Source organism: Cebus imitator, unplaced genomic scaffold (assembly GCF_001604975.1).
Source record: "Cebus imitator isolate Cc_AM_T3 unplaced genomic scaffold, Cebus_imitator-1.0 Scaffold27, whole genome shotgun sequence".
NCBI classification, from domain to species: Eukaryota; Metazoa; Chordata; class Mammalia; order Primates; family Cebidae; genus Cebus; species Cebus imitator.
In genome coordinates this window covers 14,906,062-14,925,476 of record NW_016107342.1, presented here as the reverse complement: position 1 = coordinate 14,925,476, position 19,415 = coordinate 14,906,062, and the positions used below count along the sequence as shown (strand labels likewise).

The 19,415-nt window shown below is 31.9% G+C and overlaps 1 protein-coding gene and 1 long non-coding RNA gene across 3 annotated transcripts in view; one reads left to right on the top strand and one right to left on the bottom strand.

Moving 5' to 3' along the window:
* Window positions 1–441: 441 nt before the first annotated feature.
* Window positions 442–19,415, bottom strand: part of LRP1B (LDL receptor related protein 1B) — a 1,911,091-nt gene continuing 1,892,117 nt past the window's right edge. For both annotated transcript variants that reach the window (XM_017523186.2, XM_037736613.1), the window contains 5 exons: window positions 16,137–16,213; window positions 8,532–8,622; window positions 7,202–7,346; window positions 3,815–3,913; window positions 442–2,336 (listed from right to left, as the gene is read on the bottom strand). In XM_017523186.2, coding sequence (XP_017378675.1) covers window positions 2,196–2,336; window positions 3,815–3,913; window positions 7,202–7,346; window positions 8,532–8,622; window positions 16,137–16,213 — 553 coding nt within the window. In that variant the 3' untranslated portion in view covers window positions 442–2,195. The remainder of the gene's footprint in view (window positions 2,337–3,814; window positions 3,914–7,201; window positions 7,347–8,531; window positions 8,623–16,136; window positions 16,214–19,415) is intronic.
* LOC119470298 lies at window positions 11,774–17,719 on the top strand. Its single transcript, XR_005199179.1, has 2 exons — window positions 11,774–11,913; window positions 15,718–17,719. It is a non-coding gene; the product is annotated as an uncharacterized LOC119470298 (long non-coding RNA).

The window sequence follows — 19,415 nt, the reverse complement described above, 5'->3', positions numbered from 1 at the left end:
TCCATCTCTAGTCTGATGCTAAAAAGTAGGTAAAGCAAATAACAATTCTACTTACAAAATAATGTTGAAATAGCATCTAATGGAATCTGATTTTCCATAAAGTACAATTTTGGGGAATAGAAAGGGACAAGAAGAGCTTTGGCTTGTTTCAGCATGGCTGTCACAGTACTGTGTACAGAATCCTTCTTTCTATCGTAATACGGAGTCTCTGACAGGCACAGGGAAAATTAGGAAAAAGTAAGAGGAGTGTTTCTGCTTTATGAAAACAGAAAATGCCTTTTTTGCTGTGCATTGAAAAATGATGCAATGAAATCAGATTTCCCCGGAGAGTATTATGTTCTAAGGATATAAAAATGCTAGGTTTACTAAAACAGTTTGATCAGAATATTTAAGCTACATAAACAAATTTTCTTATTTTTAAAAACTACCCAACACAAGCACTTAAATATGTAGAATTTCATTTTAAATAAATCAGTCAACAATTTTTTATAAAGTATTTAACACTTCATTGTAGAAACATAGGCAAAATGACTATATTATAACCAAAATGAAAAATACTGTTCAATTTAAAAAATGTACTTAAACAAGAACCTGAAAAAGTTTATGATATGCATAACATTGTTCAAGCAAAATTGCACTAGTATTACATAAATCAATAGTTTATAAAGGCCTCAATATGGCAGAGTTTAGAAATAGGTAGTATGCATGCACATAGTACAACAAAAAGTCTTCTTATAAAACAGCAATTTTTTTTAATGCTTGTACAAAGGGATAAAGAGCAACCACATATTTAACATATTTCATCTGTTAGATTAATACAGTATGACAGCTAAAAGTCAGTCATGTCTATCAGAGGAACAAAAAGCCCTCCAAACTTGTGAATAAATCTTTTGTGCCTTTAAAGATATTTGTATAAAAATGCTATCCTTTTTTTTTTTTTTTACAACTTAAATAAATCACACTCGTTTCAACTCAAATTTGAAGATAAACAAACCAAATGTGAATGGGGTCCATGTGTTCTGTAAAACCCAAAGAAACCTGAATACCAGAGCAACTGGTACAGCATTTAGACTCTCCACCTTTGATTATGGACAGATCATTCTACAACTTGGAAGGTCCTTGAATACATTTTGGATAGGGCAAATAATGGATTAGTCATATTGTATCTTGAAAATATTTACCAATCACTCTATATACTAAAATGTCTGCTTTGCCCTTTGCTTTTGACCTAGCAAAGAGGATGTACTCACATAATTGAAATTCTGTTATCAATTTGTGTGCTTATATATTATTCTTTAGTGTTCAGTGTGGTAAGAGGTTGGGTTAATCTTCTTGAAAATGCCTGTGATTGGGAGGAATTACATAAGACACAAGTACCCAATGCCCTGTTGTGCTCCAGGCTGGCTATCTTTCTCGAGACTGAGGGAGAACAAAAGGTCTTATCCCACAGCAAGTGCAGTCTGCCAACTTTCAGTTACATTTTTGCTATGTTCTACCACCTAAATATAACTATTGCTTACAAGGTGTATACATTTAATACATCACATAGAGTCCACTAAATTTTGGAAAATGTAGTCATCTGTGTTCATGCAAATTATTAATTTTATATATTTTTAAATTTTGTCCTCAAAATTCTTATCTATTGCTTGGCAATCTAAGGCTAATTTCAAAGCAGGTGATGCTGAACTTGTGAGAGCTAGATATTTTCAGCAGAGTCTGAAACAATCATTATGGGCACAAAGAAGAGAGTTGACCATTCAATCATTTTTCCACCAATTTAAACAGAAAAATAAAATGACACTGTATTACAGCTTTCAAACCATATAATGGAAAAGTGCAGAGATTCTCTTTGTTGATTAAGTACAACCAAAAGAGTTCATATAAAATAGATTGCTCATATTCACACTACAAAGGAATATGTTGTTTTTAATTTTAACAAATTCAAAGGTGTGTCATCAGCAGCATTGTTGTAAATTGTACTGTAGTGCAGTTCTTTTTCATAAAAATTCCATACAAATGGTCAATCAATAGTCATCAGCAAAAAATGAAACCCAAAAAACTCAGAAAACAATTAACCAGGAAAAAGATAAAGAAAGAGGTAATGCTGATGCCAAAACAAGTATAATACTGTTGGAGCATACAAAAGTAATCCTTATATTTTGTACATTTATACAGCATATAAAAGGGATCACTGATTATGCCACTGTCTCTCTTATACCAATTTCTATTTTCTTTGGAAGCAGTTCTTTTCTTTCATCAACACTTCCTAAGGAGTTTCGACAGTTTTGCCCATCCATATATAATTTTGCATACACCGGATTGGAGTAATTCGTTGGCTGAAGGAGAAAAAAAATAAATATAATTTTGTTATTGGTCTTGGGCACATTAATTATTTACTTTCTAGAATGTCCATCTTCCAATCCTAACAATATTTATATGTAATATATTTAATTTATTAAATAGTAATTATTTAAATGTAATTTAAATATTATGTTTACAGACTTTAGTCAACTCGAGCATGGTATTACATAAAACCTAATTTTATGATTTTCAAGTAACTTGTGAATCTAAGAGCAGCTTTGACATATATAAAAAGACAGAAGAAATCTTTGTGAAAGCTATGTTCACTGAGACTGTATTATAAAAGCACAAACGTGAAACTAAATTGTCATGTTTTCAGTTTTTATGTTGTCCCTCTTATTGCTATTACAAGCTTACCAGTAGCAGGTAAGATGTATTTTCAGAAAAGCATTTAATTGTTTGGGGCTTATAATTTTTCAATAGGAACTCAAAAGCAAGCAAACAAAAAAATGTATGTAAGGAAATGTATTAGTGGATCAGGCTTTAAAATGAAAGCAATATTTTTGCCTCAAACAACCTATGTTTACTTATTAGAAATATTTTTGGACTTTTTCAAAGAATTGTGATGTACACAGTCATCTTAAATTTCACAAACACTTATAGCATTTTGAAGTAGAACAGAGGCATGCAGTAGTTGACCTCTTAGAGTTGGAAAACATACACATACAATGTTCATTATTTAACAAATTGCAGTTTATCCCAAGAAGGTTTTGCCTAGTGTTTGTTTTTGTTATTGTTTTGTTTTGTCTTTCCAAAAATAGTATATTAAATCTTAGTCACAACAAAGAAACATTATAATCTTTGAGCCATGCAAATGAGACAAACATGATAGAAAATGAGGATGAAAACAGTTGATGGGAAAGAGGATAAGGGAGAGAATTCTCATTCCTCAAAATCTTGATATGCATATTTTATTCCTCTTCTGCTTAAAATGAACTGTGTAAACTTAGACACAACAGCTTTCTCTCTAAACACCACTTAATTGAAACATGTTTTTTTGAGAATGGTTTTGTTAGACCATCTGTAATTTCTCAATATGATGACACATTTTAAAGTACAGTCTATTTAACTGCATATCAAATTTGTGCATATTAAATAAAGCTCCATGATAGAAAATGAATAAAATCAAACAAAAGTTTAAATTTAAATTATTCAGTTTAAATTCCTGGCTGGAGCTTCTTTTCTAAGAGTAACAAATACTCATGTTTGTTAAGTGTCTATAACATTTCCGAATCCAGTAGAAGAGATATTTCTACTTAATAGCTTGCCTAAAATGATAATGTTTTATATGTAATTTTGCATAGACAGAACACATAACATAAGCCCCCAATTTTGAAGTCTCTTTTTAATTAAAAACTTAATTACGGACAAGCCTCTAAGTCTAGTAATCAGTCTTTGACTGTGAGGGTTCTGTGATGGAACGGATATGGGATAATGAATATTCTTCTCTCACCCCAGCAGTTAGTGGTCCTTTCAAATCAGAGTTTAGGTAGATGGGCGGCGCTGTGTATGGAAGCTTGAATGCACTGGGCCCTCCTCCTATGTACCTGGCCTGTATATAAACAGAGAGTTTTAGTTTCTGATCTAATATTATGGAAACATTTTTCATCAATACAAATAATGTTAATTCATAAAAGTAACATAAAAATACTCTTTAGCCCTAAGCCATTTACAGTGTGTTCATGTTAGCTCTAACAACTTAAAACAAAGATCCAATATTAATATTGTTGGATCTTTGCTTCATAGGTAGACATTTCTCTCACAGAAGTCGCATTCAGAAAATATTCAGACAGTCCAAGTAAGAACTGGAATGAATTTGGAGATAAAACTAGTAAATATTAAATTTTCTTTTATCAACCTTTCAAATAATTCTGTGGTTACCTACAAAGTCAAATCTATTTTGTTAACTTTATTAAGTGCTCTTTTTGATTATAAAATACCATTGAACTAGAAATTTTACCCACTTTGAAAATAACAGAAATGAGTCTTCTAAAAATTTTTCTTCACATGTAATGTAATTTATACTGATTGCGCTATGCATATTTACAAGCCCTTGTAACAGAGTGAATACTCTAAAAAATTCATATGATTATTAAAGTTGCTTCAGTGTGGCCCTCTATTATTCACTACTGTCTAAACCTCTTAGAACTAGCTGGTTTTTTTTCTGTACTTACTCATTTGGCAACAATTAATATTTACATTCAAATATCAGGATCCAGCTAGACTCAGTCATCTAAGTCATATTTGATGCAATTTCCGTTAGTCATCAAATTGGTAAATAAATATTTATTGATTATTATGCTCTAAGTACATCAGAATCTATTTGGGGGGCACTGAAGCATAGTTTTATCTTGCTAGAGTAAATGTGGAAAATGTTTAAAATGTGGTGTAAAAAGCTATTCTCTTTAAGTGTACAGAATTGGATTAATTTTATCACTAGATATAAAAATGATGAGGGAAAAATGAGAACCCTCCTTCATATGAAAAATGTTAAAATATATCCTTATTAATCTATATATGTATGAATACTATATAACTCTATTATTTAAGGTGTCTTTCTCCTTCATAGATGTAACAGATTATCAAATATCAATGTGTACATTATGTATCGTCTCTCAACTTCTGTAATATTTTCAAACAGAAAATATCAAAAGTAAGGTTACCAGGATTTTTTCCTTGAAAAATTTCAGATGTAGGAGTGAATTAATTAATAATAAATAATAAATACAAAATTATGTCTAATTAGAAAAGTATTTTGATATTATCTGATAGTGCACAAGTTATCCATGTGAAAACATTGATTGATTCTCATAGAAGTTAATATTTGAGCATCAATTGTAGGCTTAGAAAATATAATCATGGATTCAGAACTAGATTGAATATGTGGGATCCTATTCAACTTCTTCAGGAACACCTGTGACTGTGACGGCAAAATAATTTGAATGTAGATTGGCCACTTTGGATATTTACAATGTAAAAGTGCATTTTCATGAAGCAACTTTTATAAGTCAGAAAAATAAATAACTATTCAATAAATAAGTGCATAAACGAAGAAAAATTGTTTCCTAACTGCTAATTGATACTCTTAATTTAGAGAAAAATATTCTAAAATTATCAGAAACAATATTCAGATAATTCAGTGAAGTAAATCTTCATAAGTTTAACCGGACAATTGTATCATTTATATATTTCTCTTAAAAGTTGCCAACCTGAGTTTATAGTAATTAAAAGCTAACAAACATTCTTAAAAGGCTGTAGATTGCCAGGCTGTATGTATCAATGAAATGTTTAAACTAGTAAGGATATTATGACAGAAAAATATTTCTCAAAATGATTTAATTACAAAGACGTCTAAGGACACAGCTTATCTGGTTCTTCATTTGAACATTATTGGAAATAACATACTTATTTTGAAAATAAAGTACTGTACTCTTTTATAGTTAAAAATATACCAACGAAGATTTTTACACGAAGCTCTATGTCTAGTTTGCTAATACCTCAACACATTTGAATAGATAATTATTTTACATAGGCTATACATATTTATGAGATACTATATTTTGTTATGTTTTATACACATATACATTGCAGAAAAATAAAATCAGAGTATTTTGTATATCTATCACCTCATATATATTTATGATTATTTGTGGTGAGAACATTAAAAATCCTCTTTTCCTGCTATTTTGAAATATACAATACAATATCATTAACCACCGTCACCCAACTGTGCAATTGAACGCCTAAACTCATTCCTTTTATCTGTGGCTTTGTACCCATTGACCGACATCTTTCTTCCTTTTTTCTCCCCTCTTTACCCTCTAGTAACCACCATTCTAATCTCTGCTTTAATATTAACTTCTATAGATTCCACATGTGAGTGAGATCATGTGCTATTTGTCTTTCTGTGCCTGGCTTATTTCACACAACAGTATCCTCCAGCTTCATCCATTTGCCTCAAATGAAAGGATTTCTTTCTTTCTTTCTTTCTTTCTTTCTTTCTTTCTTTCTTTCTTTCTTTCTTTCTTTCTTTCTTTCTTCTTTTTTTGTCTGAATAGTATGCATTGTTGTTGCACACTTAGGCTGATTCTATATCTTGGCTATTGTGAAGAATGCTGTAAAAAACATGGAAGTACAGATATCTCTTCTACCTACTGATTTCCTATTATGCATCAATCAAAACCAAAAAATAAATACATTTTAAAAGAATGATGCAATGTCTGAAGTGATGAAAACAAAATTATTTTGTAAGTATCCAGTTCCTACCAAATTAAAACTCCATAGAACCACACTGTATTACACTGTAAGGAATACTGGGAGGGAGGGGGTAGAAAAGAAAATGTCTCACCAAACTACTTGTCAGGCATATTGCTAGAGGCTGTGTATCTATTGGTCTTTCCTTGTATATGTTTCAATCTTAAAATTCAGACCTTTATCTATCTATATATCTATCCATCCCATGAAGAAGATCTAAACAGTTTGCTGTATGGTATCAATACTAAAATATTTTTTAAAGGAGTTTTTGTTTACTTTATGGGAACAAAGTTAGATAATGAGTCATTTTTCAATAAAAAACAAATAAAAATAAGTAACATGTTTATAAATGAATTAAGTAAATAAATAGATGTTTCTAAGATGTGTTATACTAACTTGCAGCTTCAGGTGAATGCAGTCCATAATTGTACTTTCTCTTTAGAAGAGGCTATATCATTCAACACATACGAAAGTCCTTTATTCTAACTTCAGATAACAGAAAAACTTAGTGAAATTCAGAACCATAAAACAGAGATAAGACTTAAGAATGTCAGTGCTCAGTGCCCATTATCTTAAGACATATTACCTTTGTTGGGTCTATCATAAAGCCAGGATCTAAAAGGCCTCCATCGTTGTGATCGTGATCTACCTCATACATGTTATAAGATGGATTGCCAATTTCTACATTTATTCCTCCATTGATAATAGGTTGTCTTCTAATTGTTTTTGTCCTAGAATATATGAACATCAATATGTGTGAGTTTGTATAAATATCACAACCAAGGTTTATAAAATTATCATATTTATAGATTTCCTGACTTATTTTGAAATAAATTGACTAAATGACATATGTCAAGTAACGGGAACAAAAAGTAGTATTTTGATCGGCTATTTTCCCGATTGTTTTAACTTTATAAAAATACACTGGAAATAAATACCTCCTAAATCACTAATACCACATCATTTGAAATTGAATGTTTACCAATCAATTATCTTTTTAAATTCTAATTTTTCTCCTTCATTCTAAAAACCATCCCAACAAAATAGTGATTAAAAAAACTCTAAAATAGATTGTTTTCAATCACTAAGTCACATGACTAGAATTTTGTTTTACATTATTCAGATAGTAAGTCAAAAGCTCTCAGTTTTCAAAATTATTTAGTTATGGCTGAGGGCTACAAGTGCAAGTCTGTTACATGGTTATATTGCACAGTGTGTTGAAGTCTAGACTTTTAGTGTGTCCATCACCCAAATAATGTACACTGTACCCATTAAGTAATTTCTCATCATCCGCCTCACTTTCATTCCTCACCCTTCTAAATCTCCAATAGCTATCACCCTATACTCTACGTCCATGTGTATACATTCTTTCACATTGATTTATAAATGAGCGCATTTGCCTCTTATCTTTCTGTAGACAACCTATTCCTCTAGATCTATAAGTGCATTTTCAAATAAATTGTAATGATACTTCTAGTGAGGTATAAAGTAAGTGAATCAATGCACTATTTGTGAATGAAATGTACAAATTGGAGATGTACATATGCATATCAGAATCACTGGATTGACATTACTAATCATACACATTAATATAAAAAGGTGCTCCTCAGAGACCCTTGCTATTTCAAGGAAAGACAACTGCAAATGTAAAATTCTACTTAACTTCTGAATAGTATGATCTCCTGTTAGTTTTGCTAGAGTAAATAAATGGACCATTCCATTAACATAATATGGGAGAAGATTTGTCTAATTTATAATCACTTAAAATAAAAGAAAGGTATAAAATGATTTGACAAACATAGTATTTTACAATTGAAATAACTAAATCATGTTTTAAAAAATAAAAAATATATATGTTTCTGTATCTAGTTGTGTGATTTATTGACTGACTGCTAATCTAGAACATTTTATCTTACCTTCTTTTTCTTTTACAAAGCACTAAACCAATTACTAAGGTGGTTATCAAAGTCACCAAGAGGACGAGAGGCACAATGATGGCAATGCTTCCTGGAAAATAAATGAGTGAATAGATGAAGAAATAAATAAAATGAAGTAAAAACTGATACAACTACATACTTCATTGCACCAAATTACATTGATAAAACAAAAATAAGCTTAGCCAAAATGTTTATATTTCTGGTTCATAATTATGTTATTGGAAAATTGTTCTCATCTTAAATACTTGATCTGCTGAAAATATTTCTTTAGATACCTCCTTTCATTTATGTGTTGCATTTAAATATCTTGAGATTAGAGATCTGAGTTTTCTGTCAGTCTGAGTTTAGTGTTTCCCATCACACACATTTACTTAAATGATGCAAATATATGCCAGTATGTCTTTTTAAATCAACTATGACTGAATAAATATTTACACAGTTTCACTGAGTACATTCCCATCCTTAGTTTTGTTCCTTTAGCTATCCAAATTTTCTGGCCATGGGTCTATGTGGCAAGTTATGTGGCAGAAGGAGTATCAGTGTTTGATTAGGATGGACATTGGCGTAAATATTGGTTTCACAACTTACTTGAAATGAGACCTTAAGTAGGTTACTTAAATACTTTGAGGCTCATGCTCTTCAACAGTAAAACAGACACAAAAAGACCTACCACAAAGGGCAGTTAGCTTGATTCCACAAAATTAGGGGGCGAAAAAGTTCTCTTTCTCATGTTCTAGTTCCTGAATGGTTTTAGCAAAACATATTTTGGGAGCTTGGCTTATGTGGCAAATGTCAATTATTTTCCTTTCTTCCACATATATGAGAATGATCTTGAGTACTAGCACTAACAGAATCAATCTTCAAAAGTGGTCAGTGAAATTTAGTCCTTGTTTATATACATCTGAGCACAGGGAAGTAGCAAAATGGAGACTTTGCTTTCCATTTATATAATAGATTGGCAATTGGGTAATCATTTTTTTTAGTCACTGAGTAGGCAGACAAAAATAGCTCATTGCTAATAATGTGACCCACAGGAGAATACACCCAAATGCCATTTACTGTAGGAAGAAAGCTGAATACAGAGTTGCCTGATAATAGGAAAGTATGAAGTAGCTAATGTTAACTTTTCTTACTGAAAAGTGACTAGTACACATGAAACAAAGGCTTTTGTCTACTTTGAATAGACCTCGGGTTGATATAATCAAGTCAACTTAATCACTGGTTAACCTAAGAAACAAAGCAGCCCAACAACTAATTAAAATTTCACATGGAGATCTCGAATGGATTAAGAACAGAACACTACAAATTCTTAAAGTTTATGAATTTTTCCTGCAAATACATGTGCATGTGAAAGTATCAAGGTAGAAATTAATGGTGATATTATGCACAATAACCAGCCACTTAGAACTTTACTATAAATATATAGATCTGTTTTAATAGCTTTATAGCCAGAGGATATCTGGGTGAGATAATTCATACTGAAGATCACTTGCCAAAATACCAAAAAGGCTTCATTAAGAAAATTTCATGTATAAGTATCTAATTTAGAACTTCGAGAAATAACCTGCATAAAATATAACCATCTCTTCTAGCCACTTCTTTAGACGCTTTCTAAAATATAAAGGTCATTTTGTTTTTTCATGTAGTTATGAGAACTTAGTGTGTTTGATATTACTATATTATCTCCTTGGTTTTGGGAACGTGAACTTTATATGCATCTGTAATTTATTAGTAATTAATGAAAGCAGAGAATCTGGCACCTTGGATGGTAATTAACATTTGTTCACAAGTTTTAAATACCAGTGAACAGCTTGCTTTCTTCATAAACTATGACTTCAGCTGATTGATCATGACTTTATCAATACATCGATTTCATTTTTTTCTCTAAAATTTGTGTAAAATTGGTGGGTGTAAAATACCTATCAACATAATTTTAAGGTATATAAAATTTATTTTCTCTCAATGCAATTATAAAATATCTTTTAAAATAGATTTTATTTGTTCTACAGTTTGGCATTCCTATGAAGTAGAAAGCTGTTAATTAACTATGATAGAAAACAAGGGGTTTCTTTTTTTTCCCATCACAGATGGCAGTTACAAGCCCATATATTACAGCACTGTGTTTAAGAGCCTAGACTTCTGATATGTTTATGTAACCAATCAAGGTAACTACTATAATGCCTAATGTCACTGATAAATAATGCAGGCTAGAAGGTTGGCAAGTTTTTTTAATTTTTAATTTTTATAAAATAGTTTTTATTGCTGGAAACCACAGATATTGTTAAAATTGTATTATAGATATTATAAAAATAAGTATTTTTCCTAGTAGTATATATGGTAGTAGATTTTATACTGTAAATAAAATGAACAAGCCCTTTTGCAGGTGATTTTTTTAACAGTACATTGTTAGTGGATTATTAGAAACTGATTGAAAAATATACACTCAGTACTTACTAAGGGTGGAGAGAATATCTCAAGTTTCTCATAAAAAATAGAGCAAGTCTTTTTTTGCAACATGGTTCTGAAGCCTCATTATGCAACATTTTTCCATTAGAAGAATGAACTGTATTTTTAAAGTGCTGTGTTGAGCCCCTTTCCACAGAAGAGCTGGTACTGCATAGCAGTTGAGATAATGGAGCAAGGCTACCTCTATTCAAATCTCAGTTTTACTATTTATTACCAACATACGCTTAGGCATATTAATTGTATTTGTCTCAGTTTATTCATCTATAATATTGGTATCATCATTACTAGCTATCACATAGTGCTATAGGTAGGATTATGCCAATCATAGAAAGTCCTACATACACTCTTAATAAAAACAATCAAAATATATGTTCTCATAGCACTCTATGCATGCTTTTATTTTGCACTTTTCACAATATGTTATATCAATTTGTTTTTGATGTCTTTAAGGGCACAATCTCTTTCTCTTTGTTCTGCAAATAGCGCAGTTCTTAGGATATCACAGGGTCTACACATTCAATTCTGATTTAGCAAGTATATCTTAAGTGCTTGCTATGCTCCAGACCCTCAATACATATACTCTGTTTCACACTGAGGATAAAAATGACCCTTCTCTCATGTTGCTTGACGTGTAACAGAAGGTGACAAACAAATGGGTTCATTCACTTTATTAGCACGAATACTGTATTAGGGAAGTATGCATTGTTCTGGGAATATAAAGGAGGTGCATCTGACTAGATCTGGGCTGGAGGACGACTAATGTATTTCTGGGGCTTTAGGAGCAAGTCTTCAGCAGTCTGTGAAGAGACTTTAAAGGCCAAGAGGATTAGGACTAAGGAAAAACAGTTGGGCTAGACATTGCTGGAAGGAGATGTGACTGCAATGGAAAGCAGAGGTGAGATTATGGAGTATGTAACCATATAAATCAGATGGTCAATTGTACTATTGTTTTTTAAAGATAATGTTGAAGAAAATTTAGGAAGTAACATCTACTGAGTATATTGTTTAATTCAACTTAGGAACGAAAGAGAACGTTAAGAATGGAACTTAAGTGATGATTCGGTAGCCAGCTGAAGCATCACCACCTTTCAGTCATCCATATGGACAGAAGGGGAAACAAAGTATAAGAAAATGATCATGGGTAGGGGGCAGTGAAGAGATCATATGGGGACTGAACTTGAGATCCCTGTGGAATATAGATGATATAGATACAGATATATCAAGCAAGCAGTGAGATATATGTCTCAAACTTAGGAGATAAATCGATTTTGAGCATAGGAATTTGGGGGAAATAAACAGTTGATAAATCATGTCAAGAATCTATGTCTTGGCAAGGAGAGTATATCCAGGACAAGGAGAGTGTCTAGTGATAGACAGAGAGTAAATTAACCAGACAGAATAGAAAGGAAATAATTTCACAAGGAAGACAGAGTTGCTTCAAAAGAGGTAGGAGAGAAGCCAGAAGTGTTCAGTGTCATGAAGTTCAGAGGAAGACAGCATTTTCTTTACCGATCAAATTTACAGTAGAATAATATCAGCATAAATTATATAATTACAATGACTTCCTTTGACATATTGGTCTATACCCTATTCTTAAGTTTATGTTTATAGATGTGTATAAATATGAGGTATATGTATTTGTTGAAATTAGCATGCTCTCTCTTAAGCATCTTGGTACACTGTAATGTTAAAAGCTATAAAGAAAATATGTTCCCAACTTAGTAAAGGTGACCCAGTCATCTTCAAGAGTCTGTCTATCATTTTTGTCCTGGATCTCTAACTTCAGTTCGTACCGCTCTCCCCATTGTCCTCTTGAAGCTAGCACACTGGTTTTCTTTCAGTCTGCTGGACATGCGCAATCCTTTGTCGCTCCACAGTTGTACCTGCTGTTTCTTATTCTTGTGCCTTGATCCTCAAGTCTCAGCTGAAGAGGTATCACGACCTCAGAGAAATCACTCCTGGCCTTACTTTGTCCGTGACATCCTCTATCTTTGCCCCCCCCCCTTTTTTTTTTTTGGTTTTGCTTCCTTCACAGACAAATAAAAGCTTACAATTACTTTATACATTTCAATATTTCCTTTTTTATTTGCTTCCTTCTTTTATTGCTGTTTGCTCCATTAGAACCTCAGCTTCATGAGAAGAGGCACTGTCTGACCTCCTCACTGTCCTGTCTCTGGGATCTAGTGTAATACTTGACACTTAGCAGAGACTTGATAAACATTTGCTTTGGGAGAAGTGGAAAGAAGACATTCTTTTCTTGAATCTTTCATTTATATTTCTATATTTGCAAATGTATAAATTCTGGTATCATATAACCAGTTAATTTTAGTACTAAAATAAAATAGATGATATAAAAATGATAAGGACAAAGTAGAAAAAGAGATACAATGACCCCCTAACGGATAGCTTGCCCCTATTGTCACTATAGTAAAATACAATATCCCTACATTACTGCCCCAGAAATGATGAGTATATTTTTATCTTTCATAATTTCAGCAGATACCACAAAAAGCACAATTCAAATACTGAGCATTCAATGCTCAATTTTATGTGAATTTTAAAATTTTATGTAAATTTAAAATAGAAATATTCAATGAATATTTTATCATCCTGACTTTAAAGCTCTTGAAAATATCTTCAGAAGAGTCAGACTAGATTTTTAAAATGGAACCTGAGCACCAAGCCCTAGATAATAGATCTACCTAATTCCACAAGCTGCTTTTAGATACTTCAAACATCAAGAGTCAGTAAACATCTCTACCACTATTCAGAGATGATTATGAAAGCCATGCACAAATCAGAAAGGTGAATCTTTGTGTAAATTGAGGCTAATTAGGCAGACAGAGGCAGTGTATTCTGGAATATGCCAACCAAGACCCACTGATGATGGGAATGCAGATTTGAAAACACATTTCTAAAGTTTCATCTTTCTTATTGGGTAGATGACTTCTGCTCAAGTTTAGGGAAGGTTTGACAACTATTCAAAACCATTAAATTTTACCCAAAAGAATAAAGGTAATCATATTAGGTGGGAAAGGTCAGTTTAACTACCTTTTCCCTTCTTTCAGAGCTACTGAGGCAAGTTTCTCTAAGCATAAATGTCTGATGATAGGCATCTAATAGAGTGATTATTTGGTCAAGTTTTCAAGTCGGTGATAATTTGACATTTATGTAGCTAATAGTCCTTTCAAAATGCACTAATGCTTCTATTAAATTTCATGACTTTAAATCAGTGATGGGAGAAAGAGCTTCAGTGTCATTGGAAAAGGGTTACAACTATTTGCAACTCTTTCCCCTATTTGATGTTCTTTTCTTTAGCACTATTGCACGTAATTAAAACCAGTTCCTTACATTTGCCCATGCAAATCATTGGAGACCCCACTCTCTAACAGAAACACCTGGAGCATTCTAGCTCCAAACCATTTTCCAAACACCAAACATTTCCTTTGTGGATGGTGCTAACACAAAATTTCCAAATTCAGTGCACGTTCCACACTATTTCTTGTCAGAGAGTTTTTTAAAAAAATTTTAAATTGTTTTGATACTCTCAAAGGCTGTGTATCTTCTTTATATTTGATCATTGAGAAACCGCCATCGGAAAGGCTAAAGTATCTTTTCAATTCCCAGTTTATAAACGCACCATGCTCTACAGGTTGATAACTTCAAATGCATTTCTTTCATTAATAAATGTTCTTAATGATTGCTTTGAATTAGTTCATAAAATTATATATAAATTAGTACACCTCCAGAGTTATTATTGGTGGTATATTTGAGCCCTAAATCCTGGGAAGAGAGATAAAGCATATTTTCTTTTTTCTTTTGTGTAACAAATTGGGCAAGACACATTTTGCCACCTCTAACATTTTATCAGCCAATACTCCAAATTCCAGTGTGGTAATCCTACAATTATATGCTCATAGCTTCCCTGGGACCTCTCCCTTCCCTGACCTAAGGAGAGCACACAAATTCTAAGATCAACTCAAAATGCTCCATAACCAAAAATCACTTATCTCCCCTCTCCAAATTTAAATATTCGTGCCCAGGCTGTTTATTATAGACCTATTTTCCATTTTTCAAAGATGCCTAGGCTTATTAATAAACCCAAATTAATCTCTAAATTAGCAAAATTTGAACAATGATATCAAAACTGTCTGGGGGCAGAGACAACAAACGGGTATGTCAGCAAACATGGAACACCTGCTTCTAGGGTACAAAAATAATATATTTTATACATTAATAGTGTTTTTCCTTTTTCACTAACTCTGAAAGAGTATGCTCTTTGCTTGTTTTTATGAAATCCTTCCCACCAGCTGTAAAGGACTAGGGAAAAATTGCTAAGGTAAGCAATCTTCCTTCAAGGATGTTACATGTTCCTTTGCAAATTTATTTACACGAAACAGACATTACAAATTTTTCAAAGGTTTTTCACTCACGGTCAAATTAATGACAGTATGTGTGAATTTCAGACATTTATTTTGAAGAACTTTATAACATCATTTCAGCTCATCTGAAACCATACACAAACACACAATGATGATGCAGATACACCTGACCCTAAGACTATGGCTGCACGAAAAAGATTAGCAAAAATGTTGATCTATGTTTTAACATACTTCAAACCAATACTGTAAACATAGAGAAACAGTAAATCAACTTACATTTTTATTAAGAATTGCTTGTTAACTTACTTCTCTTTCAGACTAAAGTCTGCTTTTTACCCCATGGCACATTGAAATGCATTCCAAAGACAATACACTTTGCTCTAATTAAAACATGGAATTATTTTTCTTCCTGAAGCATTATCACAGCCATTGTGATATCTGCAACTTTTGCAGCTGATGAACACTCCGAAGGAAATGCTTATATTAGGTTAGAAGATGTGATTCTGAAAACTCCCCAAATCTGAGATAAACTCTCCCAGCCTAAAGGAACATGTACATCCTGGATCCTGTAATTAGATGTGAGCTCAGTGCTTCCTCGTTCAAAAACACCTGAGAGCAGTGAATCTCTCATAACATTCCATGAAGAAGACTTCTAAGACTCACCTCACTCAATAATGACATAAAAATGATTTGTATGCAATGTACACTACCCAAAATATTAATCTGAGAAACTTACTTGTGCTGATACGATCAGACTTGCTGCTTTTGGGGGCTGGCCTTTCACACTGTGTGCCTGACCAGTTGGCGGAGCATCTAAAAATATCCAAACAACAACAAAATAGATCAGTGAATAACAAAGCCCACAAGTTTGCTAATGTAGTAATTTTAATCAAATGAAATGTTATAGGAGCCAGGCATTACAAATTGATGAAATTAGGTAGGAATTTCTGCTAATTTCTTGCATATTTTTAGTATGCTGTGTGTAACTTTCATTGGACTTTGTTAAAATACTTTTTAAAATTTAAGTTTATAGTTATTTTACTTATTCTGCATTAAACTTAAAATTGACATATTTCATAGCAGTATTAAAATCTTGATGAATTGGAACTTAATTTGAGAGTTATGGAAAATTACAAGTGGCCACTTACAAAAATTGAGTTTGCATATTAAACAAATCCTTCTGTAAGTTTTTGTGATTTGTTTTTCTGGTTGTTCTAAGTCCAAAGTGGAACTAAGTACCAAAAGGCCAATAGTCGTCTGTCTCCTAGTTCAAGCTGTAGAATTTTTACTCTCTTAACCAGAGATAACAAAATGCAGTGCTTTCCCATTTTAAATCGCACTTCTATTAATATGAAGTCAAGAGAATGTGCCCAAATTTTTGTCGGGAGGAGTTGTTTTCCCATATAAGTACTACGACACTATGATAAGAAGTAGCAGAAGACAAGAATAATAGATCTGATTAAAAGTTATTATTTCAACAGAAATTGCAACTATGAAATTAGCTAGTTGCATCAAAATAAATGCTGGAACAGTTTTAGTTGTGTTTAAACAATGTCTATTGGCTAACATAAGATGCCTCTGTGCATCTGTCATAGGAAATCCACAGAGAAACAATTTAATTGGCTTCAGTTCATAGTTAAAATGACTGTCAAATACCAATATATCAAGAATAGTGTACACAATAAAAAAAACAGCTTCCAGAACCATTCTAAGTGAATCTCTCTGAGCATGGTGGGCCAAACTAAATAACTGCAATTTCAATGTCTCTGCCAATTCTTGGATAGCCAATTTTGATATCTGATGATTCTTCAGGAACTGAGCTTCTATGATGCCACACAAATTATTTGTGATAGTGATAAAAACAGTATTGGCTGTCCTAAATCATGGGCAAATTCTCACAAAATCATTATTACTGACAAAGTCAAATAATAAATATAAAAATATGTTTCAAATAAGCATATATAAACTTGAACATAAATTGGCAATGAGGTTACTGTTAGATAAAAGAGTTATTTAGTTAATAATGATAAATTTAAAACTATGATTATGGAGCATGATTTAAATGAAAATTAATAAATTATTAATATTATAAATCAGGTCATGACTCGTGCATTAGCCCAATTTTTTGTTGTTACGTTATAAAAAGCTTAAACATTACATAATTTTCTATACATCATGTTTATTATAAACCATAATGCAAGTAAATTATTAACATAGATAAATACATTTAAGGCTAAGTCTACAACACTGTATACTAAAGTGAAGTAATAAAATGAGCACATTTTCAAATTATTAGAATAAAGTGAACAACAAATGAAATCATTGTGTTTTTTTCTTTTTAATTTGTAGTATTTGCAAATGAATAATCTAGAAAAAGGTTCCAATTCTTCATATATTTTAATCATTGACCAGTCCACACATAGTTCAAAACAATATATTTGGGAACATTTTACAAACGTGTTTTTGCAGTGAATTCTGATTGTGAAATGCTTTTTGTGTTATGTAGCTTTACATCTGTCAAATCTTTCTAATTTACACCAAGAACATTTCATATGCTCCACAGAAAACCTAATGCTGACTGCTTAGTTATTTCATTGTGTATTAATACCTGTTGTGTACAAGTCTACATGTGTGCAATTATTTTGAATTATTGCCAGAAATATCAAAATTTACTTTCATGTTATCTCATTTAAAAGAAAAAAAAATTAATCAAGTTCAGCTTAGATAAGATAAATGGCCCAAGGCATATTTTATTGTGTTACTGAGAAAAGAACCTCTGGGGCTTATCATTACACTTTCTGAAAAGTTTTGAAGTCAGAATGTGGAATTGCTTGGGAATTAGAAGATTAAATGCTACTTGACCATATTATGTTCTGACATGAACATCATGTATTTTTAATAATTTATAAAGTAATTATATTTTGAAATCTTCAGATTAGCAGAGATTTTTAAATAAAGAAGATAAGGATAGTGTAGTTCTTAGTCCAAGCTCTAGAATTATTTAGGTAGCACAGGTATTTGTTAATATTACAGTATAATTCTCTAATTTATCCATAGCTTTGAATCCAGTATTTATGACAGATGAAAGAAGTCACCTGCTAGTGATCATAATCCTCTTCTCTTTTAAACAGTAGGAGCCCATTTAAATTCATAATCTTTACAGAATATTTTACTTATTATATATTGGAAAAAACTCTCAAAGACTGTACTGGAGAAATAATTAATTTTCAGAGTTATACATCTTAATGTGCTGATGATCACTTTGCCATTCTCCATATACTCCTTACAAAATAATGTTTTATGGACAGAGATAAAATATGTTCCACTGTTCTGCATTCATCTCAGTCTTAAAAATTCTCTTTTGAGTTGTTAAATAGAAATCATTATTCTTGTTGCCTACCTTACAAAATTATAACTTAAGGCATTTTCTGCTCCACAAGTTCCTCCAGCGGTTGATTTAGGACCAAGTATTTTTGCCATCTTTATAGCAATCCATAAATCTTCATACTCTAAGTGGACTACAATGATCAAAGCCATTAATGGCAGAGGATTTAAGAAATACAATATGTGGAGATCATCAAAATTTCCTGTCCAATTCCCTACTAAATTATTTGCATAGCCATGGTGAATATAATGTCTCTGGTATCCATCTCCTTTTTACTATTACTCGAGCAAAATCGAAAGTCCATGCTCTGGTCATCTTTAATCTGTACTATTGAAATACACTGTTCCTTGCTATTCATCTGGGGACAATTATCTTCATGTAAGCCCTGCATGTCCCCCCTAGGCAATCTTTTCTTATTTTTTCTTCTCATCCAGCAAATAGCTCTGTAGCATTCATGTTAAAATTGCCGATGTTTCCCACTGCCCTTAACCTTAGGACAATGAAAATCAGCTTCATCTTATGTGCTAATCACTAAAGGACTGTAAATGATTTAACATTTTAAACAATTCCATGAATTTTAACTAAGAATCATTGGATCAGGAATAGATGGATGGATAGATAGATAGGTAG